The following is a 23,060-nucleotide window of genomic DNA, read 5'->3' on the forward strand; positions in this document are numbered from 1 at the left end:
TCCAGACTTTAAAGCAAATGTATCTGCACTCCAGAAAAACATACCACTGACTTCAACCTATTACCCAATCATGCTCAGCCAGCCAGTAAACACTTCAGTTGTTTAAATTTAGATGAATTAAAGAATACAAGAAAAAGAACAAGGTATGTTAGAACAGTCTCCACTCTCTACACTTCTCAGAATCTCAGCACCTCCAGAGGGGATAAGTGGATATATTTAACCCACTAGATATGGAAAACTACCCATCTCTTGGACTTTAAAAAAAAAATCAGGCTGAGAATCACCTTTGAAGCTGAGCCCATGGGGATTTATTCTAAGTACCTGTCACCGTGGAGCTCTTCTGGAGCCAAGTGCTGCAGCTTAGGGTCTCCAGTTTTGTCCAGTTCTGAAGAGACACACTCCTTCATGTGCCCAGCAGGAGCAGGGAGCTCGGGCTTCAGCTGCTCCTTTGTCTCCTGGTGCCCAGCTAGGCTGTCCTCTCTAAGGGTGACTTCGTCCTCCATCATCTGAGCCCTGTCAGAGCATTCTGGGTCCTGATAGCTTCCCGGCAGCTCTGAGTCATGAGCCACGCCAGAGAACATCCTTGTAGTACCTGTTTCAGGCAAGTCACCAGATCCACATGCCCACCTCTTAGCTGTGTGCGATGTGATGTCACACTCAGCTTCCCCAGCAGCTCCTGACACTTTGCTGGGCTCTAGGGAGATGTCTGTCACTTCTCCAGCCTGTGGCTTAGGGGTGCTCTTGTGCCCTGAGGCATTTTGCATTTCCAAGATGGTGGCGGTAGCCTCAGGGCTCCTCCCACCCCCAAGTGTTCGAGGGGTCCCAGGCTCACTGTTGTTAGCCTTAGGCATCATTAACATATCCCCACCGGGAGAAGAGGCTTCAAGGGCACAGGTGGATCCCAGCACATCATCTGGACCCCCTGTGTGAGCAAAGTCCTGGGGACTAGCTTTTCTGTGTTGGTCTTCACAGGCTGATGTTCCCGGGCGCTGTTCTCTAGAAGGAATTCTGTCATGTTGAACCAAGGCCTCTCTTCCACCGCTCTGGGGAGCCACCTTGGGGTCAGTGATTCCTTCTATAGGCATCCCCTGATCGGCCAGCAAGGGTGAGGGAAGACCTGCAGCTAATTCTTGCCCACTCTCCACAGGCTGTGAGTGAGCCTGGGTCCCCAGGCCTAGGCAGGCCTCCTCACACCCCTCTGTCCTCTCACTTCTCACTATTGATGGGACACCAGTCATCTCCTCCTCAACATTGGCATCTGGCAGGTTTTGCTCCAAGGCTGGTCCTGCCCAAGCCAGCAGTTTGCCTGGAGCTGGATCCTGGGAAACCAGAGGGGAAATCTCAGCCTCAACAGCCCATTCTTGTTTCTTCTCCAAGAGTATAGCAGGAGGTACAGGGAGAAGGGTAGGAGGTACAGGGAGAAGGGTAGGGGCCACTCCTTGAGTCCCATCTAGATGGTTTTCTGGATTTAGTGGTCGTATGGCAGGGTCCTTGCCCACCACATTTTTCCCAGCTCCTGCCTTTTCACCAGGTGCTCTCTGGGGCCCATCAGTGGCCAGTGCTCCAAACACAGACTGGTCAAAGATCTTGGTGATGTGCTCCCTGAAGTCAGGGAACCCAGTGATCATGCCGATCTGCTTGGAGCTTGCACCCACACCACACGATACGTCCCTCTTTGGATCTGGGGAAGGACCTCCCATCTTCTCCCCACTACCTACTGTCTCTCTTTCTGTATTGGCCACCATGCCATCCTCACTAGGAGGGCACACTGGAATCTTACACGGTCTGGCACCTGGGTCTGGAGCTGTGGCCACTACATCCTCCCCTGCTGTCTGCTTACCCATGGCCAAGAGAGGCATCCTGTCCAGGTAGGGCACTGAGGCCACAGGTCCCTCAGTGATTCCAGCTTTGGGGCTTTCACTGATGAGCTGCACTGCAGGGATTTCCCCACTTGCAGCTCCTGAATGCAAGGGCAAGGTGAGGGAGCCAGCAGGCAGCTTCGCGGAGCCAGCAGGCAGCTTCGCAGAGGCAGCATTTCCAAGGGCAAGCAAGGGCTCCTCTGTGGGGCAGGAGCTTTCACCAGGAGCCTGGGAGCCCTTGGAGGAAATAGCTTTCACTATACTGTCTTTTGCTCCTTTCCCAGCAGCACCATCAATGTGCAGGTAGGGGGTGTCAGGATCAGCCTCTGCATGTGGCCCGGACAGCAGAAGCCTCTTTCGGTCAGGGATAGCCTGGCAGGCAGAAATACCCACAGTGCTTCTGGGGGTCCCACCCAGTTCTCTGACTGATAGCAAGGTCCCCTGGCAGCTGGACACAAGCCGCTCAGCTTGGCAAGGCTCACCCAGGGCCAAGGTAGAAGCTTCTTTCCCGGCCACAAAGCAGTGCTCGGTATCTAAGAAGACCACGCTCCGAGCAGCTTCTGGTTCTCTGGGAGCCTGCAGCATCCTGGGGCCTCCTTCACTGTCATTTCCACCACTCTCAGCAGCTCCACCTTCACTATCTTGCTCCCCAGCTGATGGGAAACTTCCAAGAAGCTTTGGGGCCTCTGCATCCATGGTGGCTGGGCACTGCATTCCCTGCTGCTGGGCTGGCACTGGTTCCTGCCTGTCTTCCTGGCGTTTATCATATGCCTGTTTCTCTGGGGCATCCTGGGTGGGTGTGATTCTGGCACTGGCAGGCGCTGGGGCCAGCAGGCAGTGAGCTGCATCCAGGAGAGCTACTGAGTCATGTGGACAAGGCGGGGCCTCCACTGTGTTTCTACTTGCCCTCTCTGTCTTACCCAAGCCCTGGGGCAGGGGCCAGGTGTCATCTGCTTCAGAAACTCCTGCACCCTTGCAACAGGCTTCTTCATGTTGGCTGCCTGACTTCAAAGCACCAACCAGCGCTTGTTGGGACTTGCTTGGTCCCCGGCCAGCACTGCAACTTTCCTTTCTACTGAAGTCCTCTGCAAGAGAAGAAGCTTTTAAGGTGTCTGCTGCAGGAGGCTGACCACCACAGCCTACTCCCTTTTGCTCATTCTCCCCTAGCACAGGCAACTTCTGTCCTATTGGGGTTGATGATTCTGACTCCACTGGTGGAGAACTCTCCCGAACCGTGTCCTTGGGAGTTGAACTTGGAGCATCAGACCGACTGCCTTTGGGGAGCTGACTTTGAAGCTCTGATGCAGAAACCTGTTCCCATCCACCATGAGTGGGTAAGCTCACATCCACGGAAGACTCTGAACCCCGGTTCTTAAACCCTCCATCACTTGAGTAAGCCTCTTTCCCATTTGCAGGTGGTGCGGTCTTCTCCCTGAGAATATCAAAGATGGATGCTTCTGAGTCCAATTGGGATGGCTGGAGACAGTTTTCAGAAGGTAGTGGGGGACACTCTGATGCAGCTCCTCTTGTCCAGCTGTCCTCTGGGCGGGATGGGTTTCCCTGACACGCTTGCAGCAGGTTGGGAGTGGTGAGCCCACAGTCCTCTGCTTCGTCCTCTCCATCAGGGCTGTGTGGCACACCAGCATGAACTTCCTGTCCAGCTGCATCTTGCCCTGGCCCACCAGGTTGGCCTGGGGATGCCAACAAGCCCTCAGTGTCACAGCTGCTGGGCTTCTGTGGGGATGCGCAGTCTGCCATCCTTATTTCCAAAGTGTGCTCCACCTCCTGGGCTTTGGTTACAACCTCTGCAGCAAAACTTGACAGGAAATCTGATTTTTCAGATTTGAAAGCAGACGGAGACTCTGTTTTTCCCAGTCCTTCCCTATCCTGAAGCATGTCCAGGCATTTGGTCAGTAATCCTGGCTTCTCCCAGACAGCTTCTTTGGGAACAGAATGCTCACCTGTACCATCTGGGGCTGGTGTCTGGATGGGGTCCTCCTCATGGGGTTTGTGGGCTGAGATAGCTGTATCAGCCATGTGGGTTTCAGCCACCACCTGCCATGCTGCTTCGGCTAACCCAGAGTCAGACCTGTCCGTGTGTCCAGTGTCTCCCTTTCTGGGTGGCTGTGCTGAATCTGAGTTGGAAAAGATTGTGTTCTCTGAATCATCACTTGGCTTTGAGACCTCATCTTTGTCTACCTTTGTATAGGGCTTGCAGTGGAAGGTTTGAGACTCTTCTCCCCACAGGTTTCCAGGATCCACAGTGCCAGGTTGCTCTGTGGCTTGTTCCTCCTGGGCTTTGATTGGTCCTGCAGGGTTGTCTCCATGGCATCTGTTTTTCTCTTTAGCCACATTTGGACTTCCAGTATCCTCGGGGGCCTTAGTTCCCTCCTTTGGCCCCACTGAGCTCCCGGTACCTTTGCTTGAAGCCCCAGGAGGAGGAGGAGAGGACAGCATCACGCCTCGTGTGACTGCATGGCTTTGCTCCCAGTTCCAGAGCTCTACCCTCTCCTGGGGTGAAGAGGCAGAAACCTCTCCTGGGCTTGCTTCTGAATGCTCTTGCTCTCTTCCAAAATTGGACGACCAATTTTCCAGTCCTGCTGACCTTGCATCCTCCAGCTCTTTGACCACATCTGCAGAAACTGGCACTTCAGCTTTGGAAGCCATCTCCCTGGCCAGTGAACTGGGTCCTTCTGTTCCAGCAGGAATCCCAGGGGCTGGATGTGCTGTGGGGCTTGAAGCTGGATGTGTTTCTTCAGTCTGGGTAAGTGGAACGGGCTCAGGGCTGTCAAGTGAACTCCCATATACCTGGATGCCTGTTGCCACATGGGCAACTTGATGGGTCTCTACACCTTTCATCCCTGTCTGCAAGTGACTACGAGCATCACTGGCACCCAGAGTTTCCTTCCCTGGCACCAGGGCAGGACTCAGTGGGTCCCAGGGCAGCTCTACGTGGAGAAGATGTGCTCCCATCTGCTGTTGGCAGCTCTCCTGGGAAGCAGCAGCTTCAGCTTCATGGGCAGCTCCTGAATTGCTCCCAGGGGAATGGCAGGAGCTAAGGAATTCCAAGTCATTGGCTAAATGCTGAGGTGGCATCTCCACTTGGCCCTTTTCTCTGTCCAAGGCTCTTGGAGCTGAACCTTGTGGGACCATGGTCTCGGGTTTTAGGGGACATTCCACTAGGCCAGCTGAGCTCTCCTTGTCTGGAAGGGCAGAAGCAGAGGCCTTGGGGACTGTCTGTCCAGAAGCCACATCCAGCCTAGATTCTGAAGGGGAACAGCGACTTATACTCTCTTTCTCTTGAGACTCTTTGCAACCCTCTGCACATAGCAGCTCCTTCCTTGGCTCTCCTGGAGGTGCTGGTGAAATTCCTGGCGACTGGTGAGTGCAACTGTAGGAGGAAGAAATTTGTCCCTCTGCCTTCATCTCTTTGTCTCCCCCAGCACTAGAGACTTTGGCAGCCATACTGTCCCCTTCAGAGGTAAATGCCACAGTTTCCCCTGGGGCACTTGGGGAAGGCTCCCTCCTTGGGTGCTTGGTGAGAACATCTTCAGGTTCTGCTGCTGGGCTTGCCAAGCAACCTTCTGGAGTGTACTCGGTGAAGGGCATGGAGGTCAAGGGCCACTCCTGCTCCCAGGCCGGTTTTGGGCTGGACAGTGGAGTTCCTTCTGGACCTGTGGCTTCCTGTGGGTGCTTTCTTGGCTCAGTCACCTCTGGGGACACGATGCACAGGTCTGGGCTGGCAGCACTCTCAGAAGTGGAGCAGGAGCCTCCAAGCCCAGCACTGCCAACAGGAAAATATGTAATGGTTCATTGGTTCTTATGCATGTCAAGGACAGAGCCATACTGCAGGCAGAAGCATCCCAGTCCTCCCCCTATTAAAAGGCCTCCCAGAGCCTGGATCACAAACACCCCAACACCCATGCAGTTCTCTGTGAGGAGACCCCTGGCTCCTCCTTCCCCAAACCATAACACATGCCCTCATTTTCTCCAGAAATCAATGTGAGGATCCACGAATACTCAGTCTTCGGTTTTCCATGCTGGTGATCTGGGAATAGGGAATATGGAAATTCATTCATAATAGTCTAAAATGCAGGAAACTCGGGAAGTTTTTAATAAGAGGAAACCATACAAGAGGGATGTTAAACCAGTTCTGTACAGATCACAAAGAGGTCCTGTGCACTCCTGGGATGTTTAGGGGGAAAGCACAAGTTGGCAAGCTGTGCTTTGAAGAGAGAGCTATCCTTGAATATAGTTAACTCGATTCTTCACATTTAGCAGGTGCTGTAGTGAAAGGCACAGTCTGACAGCCATTTGTACTTAGTGTGGAATTTCTGCATACATATATATCTCCATCCCTTGGCAGCTGAAATACCTTCATACCCATATTTGTTCTAACTTGAACACACTTAGGTGAGCAATGTGTATGAAAAGAAAACAAACAAACAAGGCCGGGGATTTAGCTCAGTGGTTCTGGTGCCTGCCTCGCAAGCACAAGGTCCTGAGTTTGATCCCCGGTACCAAAACAAACAAACGAACAAAAAAGAAAACTAGGATAAGTAGAGAAATTTGGCTTAGAACTATAGAGTTGCTATAAAAAAACCAACTCTCTGGTTATTGTAAAATAGCTTATCACATGCCATATTGGATTGTGTTGCCCAATTCTGTATAGTTTTAATTTAATGTAGTTAAAAATAATGTATGGCTGCCAGGGATTTAGCTCAGTGGTTCTACCGCCTGCCTCACAAGCACAACGTCCTGAGTTCGATCCCTGGTACCAAATACTACTACTATTACTACTACTACTACTACTACTACTACTACTAATAATAATAATGTACGACTAATACCAAATATGAAGGCTGGGGATATAGCTCAGTGGCACTGTGCCTGGTTGGCAAGCGCAAGGTCCTGAGTTCAATTCCCAGTATGGCAAAAAAAAAAAAAAGAAAGAAAGAAAAAGAAAAACATCAAATTTGGAAATTAGGAAAGAACAAGAAAAGATATCCCCCATGCACCTTCCACTTTCAATATTCTAGTGATTTTTCTTTTTAAAAAATACAATTTTTCAAGGTATAATTTTTGTTATTTTTACACAGCTGTGATCTAAGAAACTGCTCTAGGCAAAGTTAACAGAAGTGTAGTTTGGTAAGGCTTTTATCATTTTCTTTAAAGTCATAATAGGGAGTTCATGGTATCTTTTTTTTTTTTGGTACCAGGGATCAAACTCAGGACCTTGTGCTTTCAAGGCAGGCGGCAGAACCACTGAACTAAATCCCCGGCCCTCATGGTATCTTTTCATAACTGTTCCACACATAGTCACATGTGTGTAGTCTCACAGAGTTCCGGATGTGGCCAGTGGAAAGACTCTATTCTCCATGTCCACCATCAGATTCCAGCTTTCCTCGCAAGGAAAACACATGCATCATGGGTGAGGGAGGCAGACAGTGGGGAGGTGAATTGCATTCTTGTCAACACTTCAGAACGTGTGTTATGGACTGAACTCTTTGCCTCGCCCCATCCCTGTGCTGACACTCTAGCCCCCAGTGTGACTGTATTTGAAGCGAGGGCATGTAAGAGTAAAATGGGAGACCTTGGGGACTGGTGCCCTTGTGAGAGGAGAAAGAGGTAGCAGAACTGTGTGTCCACAGAGGAAGGCCATGTGAGCACACAGTGAGGAGGTGCCACCCGCAAGCCACCGAGAGAGGCCAACCCAGCTGGCACCTTGACCTGGACTGTGAGCCTCCAGTGACAAAATACCTGTCTATTATTTATGCCACGCAGACTGCGGTATTATGTTATGAAAGCCTGAGAAGATTAATAAAATTGACACATGGGCATTTATTGTCTCGTCTTTTCAATATTTTTGAAATTTCAAAATTACCAAAAAAACAGTTGAAATAATAATGTAGGAAAGCAATGTCGGTATTTGTCGAGAGTCATCTCATTAAAGCCTGCTGACAGCTGGGCTCAATGCGTATTCCTGCTGCCATCTGCAGATGAGAACATGGGACACAGAGAGGCACAGCTTGGAGATCAACTCGGGCATCTTGCTAGTCACTCTGCCATGTTTCCTCCAAGAATAAGAATGTCCAAGGCAGGTGGCTCCCTATGTGGGCCCATTCCAGCCTCTCTTCCAAGTTCATCACCTCCAAATATGAGGTCATTTGACCTCCTTTAAGGAGGGTGCTTATATCACATTGGAGATGAGACAAACAAAGCCATTTCCTGTCCATGCCTCTGACAGGAATTGCCAGTACAGTCCAGGAGAGAGTCCAGGGCTTCCCTTCAGGCTGACTGAAGTCATAACCATCTGGGACAGGATGAGAAATTCGCTCTATTTCAGCACTTTGAAACTCTGTGCATTCTTATCACAGAGCAACGAGATGAATTTTCCACTGAATATGAGATACGTAGCAATACCCCCTAAATAAGAGCCTAGACATTGGATGGTTTATTTAGCATAAACTGAGCACCAGCCAGCTCTTTGATTAGCCACCAGAAGCAATTTCTAAAGCCAGATTAAAGCTGCTCACCAGGAGAAGATTTGCCTAAGGGCAGGAAAAATTATAAGAACTGGTCTGTTGAGAGCTGTGCATTAATCAAGCTTACATAATGTCCTTTTATGCTTTGAGCCTGAGTCAAAATGTGTGGGATAAAGCCACAAACAGAATCCACAAGGGGTTGCTCCAGTGGGGCGTGGGCTGGCTGGTTCCAAGTGGGCTCAGTGGAAGCCTTTCAGCCCTGGGGTGCCGCCTCATTATCAGGTCAGGGAGGGCACAGGGACTGTAGTTTCCTGGTGCAAACCCCCAGGAACTAACAGCCTGGGGGTGTTGGCCCAGGAGGAGGGGCAATTTCCTGAGCAGACCCTGGAGACACTGAAAAGGCCCTCTCCACTGCCCCAGTGAAGATAAGGACAGCCAGATGGACTCCCAAATGCTAGTTCTGAAAACACAATAGAGTTGGGGTGAGAGAGCAGAATTAAAGGGAAGGAGGCTGGGTGTGTAGAGCACAAACATGGCTCTAACGGTGGGCTTTAAAGAGACCAGCAGAACTGTAAGAATCATAAAGGTGAAGTGTTGTCATGTTCTGAGCACCTACTAAGGCCGTCCCCATGCTAAACACTTTCAGTTATGATTGCCTTTAATCTGCACAGCAACCTGGCAGGCAGGATGACCCCGGGCACACATGAAGAACTATTTGAGGAGAGGTTCAAGATCAGACTGGAGAGGAAGGGCTGTTGATGCAAAGCAAGATCAAGACCTGTGGTGTTTCCTGGCTCCAGAACCCCTTTCTGAGCTTGTTGCCTCTACCAGGCTCTTACCTGGACAGGTACAGCTGCCCCTTCTCCCTTCCTTCTGTTCTCTGGGTTACAGGCAGATCAATGGCTTAGAAATAAAAGTCTCCTTGGGCCAGGGATTTTAGCTCAGTGGTTCCGAAGCCTGCCTTGCAAGAGCAAGGACCCGAGTTCAATCCCCGGTACCAAAAAAAAAAAGAAGAAGAAGAAATAAAAGTTTACTCCTGTCAACTCCTCCATGGAAAAACTCTGGTGGCTTCATTTTGCTGTTAGCTGTGGACCAGCCTGCCTTTTCTGCCTCATCCCACATGGAACTCACCAGCTCTGCATCAGCGTGGAGCCTGGAGCCCCCTGGTCCCCAGAGCTTAGCCCCAGTTGTCACTTCTCAGTGAAGCCCCTTCTTGGCCTTGATTCTCAAATCAGAACTCCTTTCATAGGGCCCCCTAACACCAGCCACAGTGGCCATCAATATGACCATTTCCTTTCCTGGAGGCTGGGTCCTTGTCTGCTTTCAATATTGTATCTGCAGTGCTTGGCATACAATATACAGTCAATAAGTGCTAAATATATTAATGTATGAATGAATGAACAGACGGATGGAAGGAAGGAAGGAAGGAAGGGTGGGTGCATGGGTCAGTGGTTAGATGGATAGAAGAAAGGAAGGATGGAAACAACTGAAAGCAAATCCAGGACATTAAATATACAGCAATGGTCTCACATCATGATTGTTTTACAGATGACTAGGAAAGTTCTATTCTTCCACACGATCATAGCACTTCCGTCATCTATTAGTCCGAGCCTTTTATTTTACAGATGAGAAAACTGAGGCCCAGAAGAAAAGACAAAGTACTTTCTTAAATTAACAAATGTGGTTGAGGCAACACTTCTTACCCATAGCCCCCATGCTCACAAGTAGGTCTAATAAGTTAGGGGTAGCAAGTAATTTGTTACTAATTATACAGTACAGATGTCCATGAATGACTTATTATTTTCATAAATTACTCTAATTCAAAAGATTAGATTTCCCCCAAATAACATCATCAGTTATTCATTGCATTCCAATGCACTTGCCAGAAAAGGAGAGCCAGCGGCAGATTGGCACCAGTGAGTTAGACTGAAGTTTGGGAACAACCAACCTTGCACCTGTCAGCCTTGGAGGTAGTCGGGGTGGAAATGAGGGGCTTTCCCCGCTCCCATATTCCTTCCTTGGCCCTCAAAGTGGCCTGACACTTCTTACCAGCAAAGTGTTGTCTTTCTCCCCTATAGTCTGGCTCTTCATGACTACCCTGGAGGAGGCGGGAAGACTTCTCTGATTGGTGAGATGGGGAGAGAAGCCCCCGTGGGTCCAGTTTCCCCATGGGTGGGGTTAAGGTGTTCAGAATCCCTGAGATGAGGTTGCCCACCATGCAGCTGTCTTCTGTGTGACAAGCATGCTAGTCCGGCCCCCATCCTGCACCTCTGCAGTCCACCCTGTGTGGGGAAGGCTAACTCAGAGGTGATATGAGGAGTCCAGTTCTGCTGTGGATAATGCTTTCTTATCTCTGACTTCAAGGTCATAGTTCATGATCCATTCAGAGTCTGGTGGGAGTGGGTGTTATTAATTAGCCCCCAACTTCCAACAGCATTTATGACACTGTAATGTTTCGTTTCCCGCCAAATGTTGAGTTGCTCAAAATCTGAATCAGCTCATGAGTCATGCTGTACCTACGACCTTTTGTGCAGCAAAGGAAGGTGGAGATCCTGTCTAAATAAAAGACATTAACTCCAGAATGTTTTCCAGTCCCTCTGGCCATGAAATCAGAATAAATTCAGTTAATTTGGGGACCACAAAGACACTGCTAGACTCCTGCTAACAATGTAATCAATCAGTTCACTGTCTTTATTCTTGCCTTCTGCTTTGCATATTTTTCTCTCTACTCATCAGAAGTCTAGTAACTAAGTTGTGTAGGGTTGCAAGTAATCATGATTCTCTTCAGTAGTCTATTTCTTATAATATGCTCACTCCCTATTTTTCCCACCCTCCTTTTCCATCCCAACCTGAGGAGACTGCCCAATAAACAGTTTCCTCAAGAACTTGATAAGTGACCGGGCCAGCTGCGACAGACTATTCTGGATCAATGACTAATGACTAATAAGAGTTACATTGGACACACCCTCCATTTTTTCATACTGATACTGAGGACTTTAAAAAACTCAGTGCTTTTCTTAGAATATGATTATTAGGGGTATAAGAGTGAGGCTTGGGCTGGGGAATGTAGTTCAGTGGCGCCGTGCCTTCCTCGCAGGCACAAGGTCCTGAGTTTGATCCCTTCCCAAAAAAGAGTGAGGCTTGCTTGTGCTTAGATAACACAGGAGGCACTAGTTGAAGTGCACCTGTGCAAGGTTTTTACTGCAGGAGTTCTCGGAGCCTTGGAGATGCCAGTGTGCTCTGAGTCAAGCAGAAAATCCATGCACACCGTTTCTCACATTTGCAGCCCCTCAGAACCCTTCCTCTGTCCCTGTTTTTGGTAGAGTATTTAGTGAGACCAGAGTCCCTCAGAACACACTGTGTTCCCGCTGCCTCAAATGAAAAGAATGGGTAAGAGCTGCCCTTTAGAAGAAGAGAAGAGTTGCTCTCAAAACATACTACAAAAGCACTCTCTGTGCTGGCCTCTGACTCCGTGGAGTAAAAGCTGCCTGCAAACTCTGAAACCACTCCTTTCTGCTCAGCTCCAAAGCGGGTCCCTACACCCTCTCCCAGGGCTGCTGTAGCTCCCCATTCTGTCCTCCCAATCCCCTGTGGACAGACACTCTCTTCCTACCTGCCCTAGTCTCTTTTTTTTTTTTTTTTCTTTTTTTCTTGGTGCTGGGGATTAAACCCATGGCCTATACACGTCAGGCAAGCACTCTACCACTGAGCTACACCCTCAGCCCTGTGGTCTCTTATTAACTTATTATTCATTTGGTTTCCCATGGGGTGTGACCTCCTGGGGCTTAGAGGGAGCTCCTGTAGTTTATTTGTACATCTCAGTTCAGCGGTGTATGCACTCTTTTCAATGGATGAATGAATGATGTGGAATGAATCAGTATATGAAGGAATATAGTTTTGTAACAACAGTTGTATAGTCATGATAATCACTCGCTCAGATCAACACTGCAATGAAAGATGTATCAACTATTCCAGAGACTTTGGAAAAGGAATTTACATTCCAAGTGATCCATGCCAGGGAACTAACTCTCATGTTCCTAAGGGAAGAAACTTGCTGGGCCTTAACAATGATGATACATGCTTTATGCTAAAAGGCACCCCCTTAGAAACCTCTTTGCAATTTTAGCTAATTAGATGCCATCCACAGACACGATTTGTCAAAATCACTCTCCCTGCATGAATCCCTGGGAGCTCATTGACTCTGGCAGCACGGCCAGACTTAACTTTGTATGTTTTAATCCAGCTTTCTCTTATTTATTTTGTGATAGAAAAAAATAGACAAATGATATAAAAACATTTGTTTGTTCTATGGCCGGGGATTTAGCTCAGTGGTGCTACCACCTGCCTCACAAGCGGAAGGTCCTGAGTTCAATCCCCAATACCAAAAACAAACAAACAAATAAACACGTTTGTATGTTCCACATAGTTATTGAGGAAAATGTGTGTGTATGCATGTGTGTGTGTGTGCACGCGCACACGTGTATGGTGAATTAAACCCAGAAGTATTCATACCATTCATTCAACCTACACGTCATCACATGAACTTTTATATAACTTCAAGGTCAAGGTGTCACTTGAGTCACAAGATTCTATTATCCCACTTAGTGCAGGGAATGGGGACAGACAAAGGAAATTCAAAAACAGCCTTTTAGTCAACATTTTAGCAACTCTCCCAAGGGGTCCTACAGGAAGCAGAGTGACTCAATTTTGTTGTTTCTAGATTGGTTGTTGGAAAAGGTTGGAATAGGCTGAATGGTGGTACACAGGAGCTGGAATAAACACCTTGTTCATGTCTCTCACATCTGTCTGTCTATTGTCCTTCAAATATATCTCAGACTTTTTAAAATCACCATATACAAAAGGTAAAATTAACTATCCCAATAAAGAAAACATCTGTCTTTATTCTCAATAAATAAAGCACAGTCTTTAAAACTGTGATAAGCTCAAAGCAAGGAATTTGGTGAAATATTTACCAGAACATGAATATTTTCTTATTTTTAAGTTAGACCCCCACTAGTCACTCATGGAAAAATGCAAATAAGAGTTTTGCTTGTGTAGTTGGATTCTGGTGGCATTTTTATTTATTTTGATGAGAAGTATTTTGAATAGGAAATAGTGGTAAATATATTTTTGTTGCATTCCTTCTTGATAAAACTTCTAACATTAAAGCAGGTTTTCTGCCACAGTAAACACACTGTAACAGGAAACCTAGTAGAATTGTCCCTTGATGACTGAAAATCAGAGGGTTGGGGGGAGTCCTCTGAATAATAAGGTATCACCAGTGTCACTGATACGAGACTGAGCACATGTGTACCAAACTAAAATGTGTGATCAGGGCTTTCTTTTTAGACTAGTTGCCAATAACCAGTCTATTTTGTTGAGATTTGTCTCTGTAATCCCATTGACTTCTATGGGGGAACAGTTGATGAGTCGACATCTCTGGGAACCAAGCTGATTCAATGTTGAAGGGATAAAGATCATTCCAGGCTCCTTCCCAGCACTAATGCAGCTACTGACAGACTGGGAGGATTAACTGCTGTCAAAGTTGGCATTTGTGGCATTTTTAAAAAGACACAGGAAACTGCAAGTGGGTGTGATACAAGGAGCTCTTGAGGAGGAAAGAGGAATAACATTTCCCCAACAAGACCCTCTCTCTTCTTTTTTTTTTTGGTACCGGGGATCGAACTCGGGTCCTTGTGCTTGCGCAGCAGGCGGCGAAACCACTGAGCTAAATCCCCGGCCCCTCTCTCTTATTCTTTTCTTTTTTTTCTGCAAACACTTTCCCACTTCTTCCAAAATACTGTAAATGATAGGTGTTCTGCTGCATTTACACTTAAAAAGAAAGAAAGAAACTTGGTATGGTGGCTTTTCAGTATTTTCAAAAGCCTGGGTTGGAAAATGTTATAGAAAGAATTATAAGTTACAAGAGGGGTTAGACTAAGGAGTGTGTGTGTGTGGGGGGGGGGGGGTGTTGGCTATTAAAGGAGCCAAAGGAGAAGAGAATGGTGAACCCTAGAGGTGGAAAAAAAACAAGACAAGCTTTCCTGTTGCCCCAGCCAAAGGCTTGGAGAATGTGGTATAGAAGTCAGGGAGCAGGTGGAGTCGGTAGTGTCCTGGATTTGAGAGGGTAGCGCTAAGTGTCTCAGGAGACCAAGGCAGCTAGAGTTTCAAGAGCCGAGTAGTAGAGAAAAGGAGGCTGGACACACAGAGCACTCCAGAGATATGTGAGGTACTGACCAGCATGTGCATATGAAGAAACCGTCTGATATTAGGTATAAATGAGTTTAAAGGTTTAAGGGAGTGATCCTCACAGATACACAGAGCTGGGAATAGACCCTGCTCTCACTAGCAAGAACGGACAATCTCATAATTAATGGCGCATCTGTTAGAGTACTAGAAAGAGACTGGCTTTAGTAGTGTGGTAAATTAACCTTTAAATGCTAAATGCTGCTCTGGTCCCACCTACCAAAGCAAGACCCAAAAGGATTAAGCTGCTCCAAATAACTGCATTGCAGCTCAAAGTTCAAGAATATTTATAGGAATACAAAAATATCCAGAACTCAACAGCCTAAAGTCCACAATGCCTAGCATGCAAAGAAGCAGGGAAATATGATTCACAATGAAGAGATCTGATTACTCAAGCAATCAAAATTGACCCAGAAAATTGCCCAGATGAAAGAATTAGCACACAAGTACATTTTTAAAAAGTATTATAGGAGTTGGAAGTAGTAGCTCATGCCTGTAATCCCAGCACTCAGGAGGCTGAGGCAGGAGGATTGCTACAAGTTTGAGGCCTGTCTGAGCTACACAGAGAGTTCAAGACCAGCCTGAACTACATAGTGAGACACTGTTTCAAAAAACAAAACAAAACAGAGCCTGAGATTTAGCTCAGTGGTACCGCTGCCTCCCTCGCAAGCACGAAGTTCTGAGTTCAATCCCTGGTACCAAATCAAAACAAAAGGAAAAAAACAGTATTATAGGGCTTGTGCTCTATATATCTTAATGGTAAAGCACTTGCCTAATGTTTTTATCTCTAGCATTTTAATGATAATAATAATAATAATCATTATAAAACTGTATTCCATATACCCAGAAGGCTATAGGAAAAACTGAACTTGTTAAACACAGACATGGAAAAGACAAAAAGAGCCGATCAAACTTCTAGAGATGAAAACCACAATGTGTAAAGTGAAAAATAAACTGGGTGAGAATTAATGACAGATTAGCCACTGAAGAAAAAAAATTAGTGAACCTAAGGACATAACAATAGAAATGCTCTAAATGAAAACAGAGCATAAAGACTTAAAAGGAAATGAACAGGCCGTCCTTGAGCTGTGGGAAAACTTCCAGGAGCTGAATACTGTACATGTGTAACTGGAGTCCCCAAAGGATGAGGGTAAATTTTTAAAAATGAATAAATAGTGGCTGAAAAGTTTCCAAATATGATCTCAACCTCCTCCAAGCACTAGAAACAGGGACAGAGCCTCAGCAAGGCAAATTGTAACCAAATTTCTTAAATTCAGTGAACTAGAAAAGAACGTTAAAAGCAGCTAAATAAAAGACAGAGGAACAAAGGTAAGGATGACAGCAAAGTGGAAGGAATGCAAGCCAAAACCAGGTGGCGTAGTGTCTATAACATTCTGGAAGAAAAACTGTCTACCCAGAGTTCTTCACTCAGAGAAAAGATCTTGCTAAAACACAGATGAAATAAAAAATTTTTTCTCTCAAACACACAAAAGTTAAAGTGTTAGTTACATTTCACGTTTGAAGAAATGTTGAAGCATACACTTTAAGCAGAAAGAAAAGAATTCCAGATAGTGATCAAGGTGTACACAAAAGAATAAGGAACATCAGAAATAATAGCTACACAGATAGTCTGTTTCCTTATTATTTAGATCTTTTTTAAAAGATAATTTGCTGTTTAAAGCAAAAGTATGTACTGTGGTATTTATAACTTGTAGAAATAAACTGCACTGTAGCAATAGTGTGAAGACCAAAAGAGAGTAATGCAAATTTACGGTTCTAAGATTCTTCTAATTACAGGAAATGATACGCTATCACTTGAGAGCAGATTATGATATATTGTATTAACGATGTATATTATAGTTCCTCTAAGCAAACACTAAAATTACATAAATAGTTGTAGCTAATCAGTCGAAAGGGGAAAAAAAACCCAGAATCATAAAAATAATGAATTACTCCAAAAGAAAGCAAAAAACAAAAAAGAGGAAAAAAATACAGAAGAGAAGGATGATAGAAAATACGTAAATGTAGATTATTTATTTGTAGACTGTATAAGTAAACCAACTGTATTACTAAACACATTAAAATATATCTACCGCCTGCCTTGCAAGCGCAAGTTCCCGAGTTTGATCCCCGGTACCAAAAAATAATAATAATAATAATTAATAAATAAGTAAAAAGCAGAAATTTCCAGAGTGGATTAATAAAACAAGATTCACGCCTGCTGTGCAGGCGCAAGGATCCGAGTTCGATCCCTGGTACCAAAAAAAAAAAAAAATGCAAGATTCAACCATATCCTGTTTACAATAAAGGTATTTAGGGCTGGGGATTTAGCTCAGTGGTTCCGCCGCCTGCCTCACAAGCAGAAGGACCTGAGTTCAATCCCCGGTACCAAAACAAACAAACAAACACACAATAAACGTATTTAACTTTTTTTTTAAAAGCACAAATAAATGTAAACAAATTGGGGAGGGGAGAAATACCATGTAAACAACAATGAAAGGAAAGCCACTGTGTGTATATTATATGATACAAAGTAGATTTTGGAGCAAAGAATATTAAAGGTGTAAAGAAGACAATTTTGTAATGATAAAGAGTCTGACTCTTCAAGAAGACATAAAATTCTAAGAATTTAGGTATCTAATAACAACAGGGCTTTAAGATACAAGAAGAAAAAACTGGTAGAACCAAAAGGACAAATGGACAAATCCATGATTACAGTATGGTCTGATATTTCCACCTGCCTTTCTTACTCACTGTTAGAATATGTAGATGGGGGTCGGAGATTTAGCTCAGTGGTTTCCCCACCTGCTGTGCAAGCACAAGGACCCGAGTTCAATCCCCAGTACCAAAAAAAAAAAAAAAAGAATATGTAGATGGAAAATTAGTGTGGATATAGGTCTGAACAATACCACCAACCAACCTGACAAAATTAACACTTACTAAACACTATCCAGTAACAGCAAAATAATCTTGTCAAGTACAGATAGAATAGTTACAAGACAAACCATACTCTGTGCATTAAAAACAGGTCTCAGTAAAATTCAGAAATGGAATTAAGTTAGAAATGATAAGAGAAAGACATCCAGAAAATTTAGTTTCTAAATAGTTGGAGATTTCCTGGATGTCTATCACTTATCATTTCTAATTTAATTCCACAGTAGCCAGGTACAATACTTTGTATAATTTGAATTATCATTTCTGAATTGACTACCTCTAGTTCTACTTTACAAAACTACAGATACATTGATTGCACAACAATGCAAATGTATTTAGCACCCCTGGCCTGTACATTTGAGGTAAAAAGTCAACAAATAGTAGTGTACAGAACAAATCAAACACCAGACCACACACATGTTTAATCCCAGTTGCTGTATATGAAGTTCAACAATAAGCAAAACCAATCAGTGGTGAGGGAAATGAGCATGGCTGTTTCTCCTGGGCAAGGATATTGGGAAGGAGCACAAGAGAACATTCTGGGGTGATGGAAATGGCCTAGAGCTATAACTGGGCGCAATTACACAACTGTATAGGAGTATAGCCATTCATCAAGCTGTCAGATGGAATACATTACTGTATCCATTTTACACCACTTTTTTAAAGTAAAGAAAAAGAAAGTATAGAGGCTGCTTTGGGGGGGGGGTACTGGGGATCAAACTCAGGTCTTTGTGCTTGCAAGGCAGGTGGTGGAACCATTGAGCTAAGTCCCCGGCCCGAGACTGCTTTTTTAAATGGTGGGAAAGAATCAGTAATTTCCAAGGGTTGGGGAGGGCAATGATGAGAGAGATAAATAGGCGGAGCACAGGGATTTTTGAGGCAGGAAACTGATCTGTATGATATCATAACGGAGCACATGTGGAATTATGCATTTGTCAAACCCACAACCTCTACAACACAGTGGAACTATAATGTAAACCATAGGCTTTAAACAATAGTAATGTGTCAATATTGGTTTACTAACTGTAACAGATGTATCAACAAATGTACCTTTTTTTTTTTCCAGTACTGGGGATTGAATCCAGGGAGCACTGAGCTACATCCCTAACTCTTCATTTTACTTCTGAGAAGGGCTCTTGATAAGTTGATAAATTGCCTAGGCTGGTCTTAAACTTGCAATCAGCCTTAGTAACTGGCATTATAGGTGTGCACCACCATACCTGGCCCAATATACCATATAAATACAACTTATTAATAGTAGCAGAAATTGTGTGGAGGAAGAAGGGCAGGTACATGGAAACTCTGCTTAATTTTTCTGTAAGTCTAAAACCGCTTTAAAAATAGCTGGTTATTTAAAAAGCACATATATATGCAGTGTGTGTGTATGTGTATACATGTAGATATGTATGTTTATATTTAAAATGTAGCCATCTCACAATCAAGAAAGAACTACATTGAAAACCCAGAAAAGTGTGAGGGAAAATCGTTAATATTTTAAGAGCAGTTGCCTGCAGGTGTTAGGACTGTTGGTAATATTATTCCCCCTCTACACTCCACTTTTGCCCATGTTCCAAGCTGTTAGAATAAATGAGTCATATGGTGGAGAAATGCTCCTTTCCCCTTCATTTTAAAGCTGAACACACCCTGTTGAACCAGATGAGCAGAAAGCAGATGCATACCTACTTCAGCCATGATGTTTCAGCCAGTGTTGAAAGTGAGGATCTCTCTCCTTCCCTCCCTCTCTCCTGCTCTACGTTTGTCTCCAGCGAGAAGTAAATAATGAGTCAGAAACAGAACAAGGAGGGCAGAAGCTCCTTGGCTTAGTGAGAGCAAGCAAGTGAATCTGGGAGCTCACAAAACTTTGGAAGAACCCAGCACCGCGGCAATGGGGCTCGTCTTTAAGAGCTGCCCTGCTACTCACAGATCAGATCTTTCTGGGGTTTCTTTTCTCTCTTTCTGAGAACTGACTTTTAAATGTTAACGGTTGCCTGAGGTTTACTTTACAATTACAGAGACCACAACACAAATTCCGTGAGACCTCCATAAGAGGTGGCATATGGTATGAATCTGGGTTTTAGATGGCATCGAACCAAGTTGGATTCTAGCTCCCATCATGCCCTGTTCTGTCTGTGTGACCAAGGGCAAGTTTCTTGACTTCTCTGAATTTTGGTGTCTTCATAAGGCCCCTTGGATCATCTACACGCATTCAAACAGAGCTGCTGGCTGGGTGGGTGGGGGCAGATGTTTAGCATGGAGCGGACATGGTCCTCTTAATGACAGTGGGAGGTGAGGGATAAGACACCCCCTTGCCTTGATGGTGGAATACATTATTTCACTTTCCAAACTACCTGGCTGCCCTTCCTCTGAACTGCTATTAGGCACCATCAAGAATTTTTGTTCGCAGTAGGAGTTTGTCTTCTGAAAAAGCCAAGGAATGAGCATTTTAACGGGTGCCCCAGGCAATTCTGCTAAGGTAGCTAACCATTTCCTGGCCCTCTGCTCCTTACTCCACATGGGGCGATGCTGCTGCCAGCCTGGGAAGGGGCGTAGCAACTGATGCATTCACCAAACACCCAGGCAAATCTTATGATCTCAGAGTCTGGGCGACTTTACATCATCTACCCCACTCTGGATCTCTTCCTGTGCTCTTCAGTATAATTTAAAAGAACAAAAATGAGAGCACTGGAATAAGCTGGCTTATTTGAGAATAACTTGCAAAAATAATTGAAACCACCATGAGGCTCTCATAGGATTTGGGGCCATAATCACCTCATTAAACTGTCACTCCTCCCCACCGCCAGGGGCCTGCTCAAATAAAGGCCAGACCAGAGTGTCCCAGCAGACGAGTCTGGGGCTCCTGCCACGTCTGCACTGATCAGTGTCCCCAAAGCAGCTCTCACCTGACTGGCCTAGTTCCTGAAGTTAGATCTTTCTTTTGGGTTCTCAGTTCAGAACCTTGGCATCTTCTTTGACTCCGCCTTTTCCACCCACACCCAGGTAGTTACCAGGTTTCCTGAGTCCTCCCTTGGGATTGTCTCCTGGCCACCATCCCTGCACTGCCCGGACATCACTTACTACTCTCCACTGTACTAAGTGAGGGTCTCGAAATTCCTCTTCTGACTCTTTCCTTGTCGGCCTTCATCCTTGCTTAAAAACAAACCACAAGCGGGGCCGGGGATTTAGCTCACTGGTTCTGCTGCCTGCCTCAAAAGCACAAGGCCCAGAGTTTGATCCCGATACCAAAAAGAACATAAGCACTGCAGGATAAAATCTCAGCCCCTCACCTAACCTACAGGACCTCCCCAATCTGGCGCAGATCTTCGTTTTCAGTAAGCACCCACCAGCCTGGTCTCTGCTCACTTCCTGCTCGGCCTCCACCTGCACTGCCCTCTGGGGGTGCCCCTATGCCCAGGGCTCCCCACCCCAGCCGGGAGACTCTTTTCCTCCAGTCCAGCCCTCCGAGAAGGCCTCTGGATCTGAACCACACAGTTGTACGGCACACACCCCCGTCCTCAGAGTGTGGTCCTGGGCCCACAGCTTGGTGTCACCTGGACATTTGTTGGGAATGCTCATTGCGAGGCCTTGCCCCAGGCCTACCAGATCACACTCTGGAGAAATGTCCATTTTAACCAGTCTTGCAGATGCCCTTGATGTTCATGCACATTTGAGAACCACTGGACAGGGGTTGAGACTCTAAGGCCCAAGCAGTGGGGTGTCCCCCTCCTTAGTAACAAAAGTGCCAGAGAGTTCCTGAGACATAATTTAGAGTCCTTCCCAGAGAAAAGCCAGTGATCTGTACAGCTTGGGCCTTCCTTGGAAGCTCGTCATACTTGCCACATATGATGCTGGAGCACAGGAAGTAGCCTGTGTCTGACAATCTTTCTCCCACAGAAACAGTCACTTTCTCTAGTGCAACTTAACAGTTCCATTGTCTGGGGGAAAGGGTTGTTTGGTAAGACTGGTTGTGTTCATAGGGTTTAAAGGAAAATGCCCCATCCCTGCCTGTTGATACCCAAAGAGAAAAGGGGCTCCAGAAGATGCTAGGCCTGGAGTCCATCCAGACACAGGCACGCAAGCCAGTCATGTGGGGGTGGACATTGCTGAGCAGTAGGAGTGTCATAGGAGGTTAACTTTCACCCTGGGAGGGTGGGACCATTGTTCCTGAAGAATTCTGGGCCTGCCAGGGATGGCTTCAGGAAGGCAGGCCCCCAGCTTCTGTAGGGTTAAATGACAACAGCGACACCATGTGGCAACCAGGAAGCAGGGCAGTTGAGCTGATGAAACCCCATCTTCTATTTGGATGAAGAGTTTACTGCCTTTTAGGATGTGTAAACCCCAGAGTCTAGTACAGTTCAGAGGGAGAGAAGAGCCTCAAGGAAAAACAATGGCCTTCCTACTGCTAAAGCAGATTACATAATGCAGTGAGCCTCTGTCTCCTCATCTGTGGAGTGGAGCTCTGACAGCACAGGGACAACTTTTAGAAATATTAATGTCTGACTTTCTATTCAGTGGTCCCTTGGTTTGGGCTGGGTATTGGTTCTAGGGAATCCCTCCCTGCTGACACCAAAATTTAAGGGTGCTCAAGCTCCTTGTACACATTAGCATAGTACATCTGCCCAAATATTTTAAATCATCTCCAGATTATTTTTAACAATACAATCTAAATAGTTGCCATACTGTATTGATTAGGGTATAATGCAAGGGGAAAAGTCTTTATGCATTCACTACAGGTGCAGTTTTCTTCAAAATATTTCTGATCCATGACTGGCTAAATCCACAGATACAGGAACCAAGAATATGGAAGGCTGACCGATTCTTCCGGTGCCCCCCCAATGAGCTGATAGCCGCTGTAGGCTCTTCTGCATTTTCTCTCTCTGGTGTTTTTATGACTAGCAACAATTTGAGTCAGTGGCTTTTCCCACCATTTGTAAAATCCTGTGTCCTTTGGAGACTAAAGGCTGGTTGTCCAATGAAGCCACCAGAGAAGACAAAAGCATTTGAGGGTGGGAGAATAGAGAAAGGACCCTGAGCAATGGGGCTATCTGAGCACCGCACCCTGCCTTCCTGGCAGTGTGAGAGGGGAATGATCAGGGAAGGAAAAGCCCCAACAGGAAGGGCAGGGACTCCCAGGATCAGCCAAGATTTCCATGTGCCAACGATGGCAGGAAAGCAGGTCAGTCCCAGGGACTGATGGACAGACAGTTTGGCTGGACCTACAGGCATCTTGGTGGTGGCCCTCGGGATGAAGAGGAGCCAGATGACAGCCTCAGTATATCAGGGTTTAATAGAGGGGAGACCCAAGGACAGCTGCCATGGGCATCCCCAACAGCCTGGCAGAGTAAGGACTCAAAGCATAATTGAATCGCTTCAAAGAAGACAAAATTTTACTTTGTACACATATAACATTTGTCATGATGTCTGGCACCCAGATGCAGAATGAACATTAAATGCTATTGTTATCTTTGGTTAATGCTAAGGCTGGCATGACTCAGGAGCTGTGCCCCATCTCTCCTACAAACATCTCAACTTCAGGACA

The 23,060-nt window shown here is 45.9% G+C and overlaps 1 protein-coding gene and 1 long non-coding RNA gene across 25 annotated transcripts in view; one reads left to right on the forward strand and one right to left on the reverse strand.

Moving 5' to 3' along the window:
- The window catches only part of Tacc2 (transforming acidic coiled-coil containing protein 2), a 228,737-nt gene that overhangs the window by 164,255 nt on the left and 41,422 nt on the right, over positions 1 to 23,060 (reverse strand). For all 24 annotated transcript variants that reach the window (XR_015440579.1, XM_087185641.1, XM_087185639.1 and 21 more), the window contains one exon: positions 322 to 5,643. Coding sequence is in view for 23 of the 24 variants with exons in the window: in XM_087185641.1 (XP_087041767.1) it covers positions 322 to 5,643 (5,322 nt within the window). In the remaining variant the exon portion in view is untranslated. The remainder of the gene's footprint in view (positions 1 to 321; positions 5,644 to 23,060) is intronic.
- LOC110347815 (uncharacterized) lies at positions 3,055 to 7,704 on the forward strand. The gene is made up of 3 exons (XR_015440580.1): positions 3,055 to 3,193; positions 3,275 to 4,623; positions 7,079 to 7,704. It is a non-coding gene; the product is annotated as an uncharacterized LOC110347815 (long non-coding RNA).

This window comes from Heterocephalus glaber, unplaced genomic scaffold (assembly GCF_053883595.1).
Source record: "Heterocephalus glaber isolate CG9 unplaced genomic scaffold, H.glaber_assembly_v1.0 deba00001497, whole genome shotgun sequence".
In the NCBI taxonomy this organism is placed as follows: Eukaryota; Metazoa; Chordata; class Mammalia; order Rodentia; family Bathyergidae; genus Heterocephalus; species Heterocephalus glaber.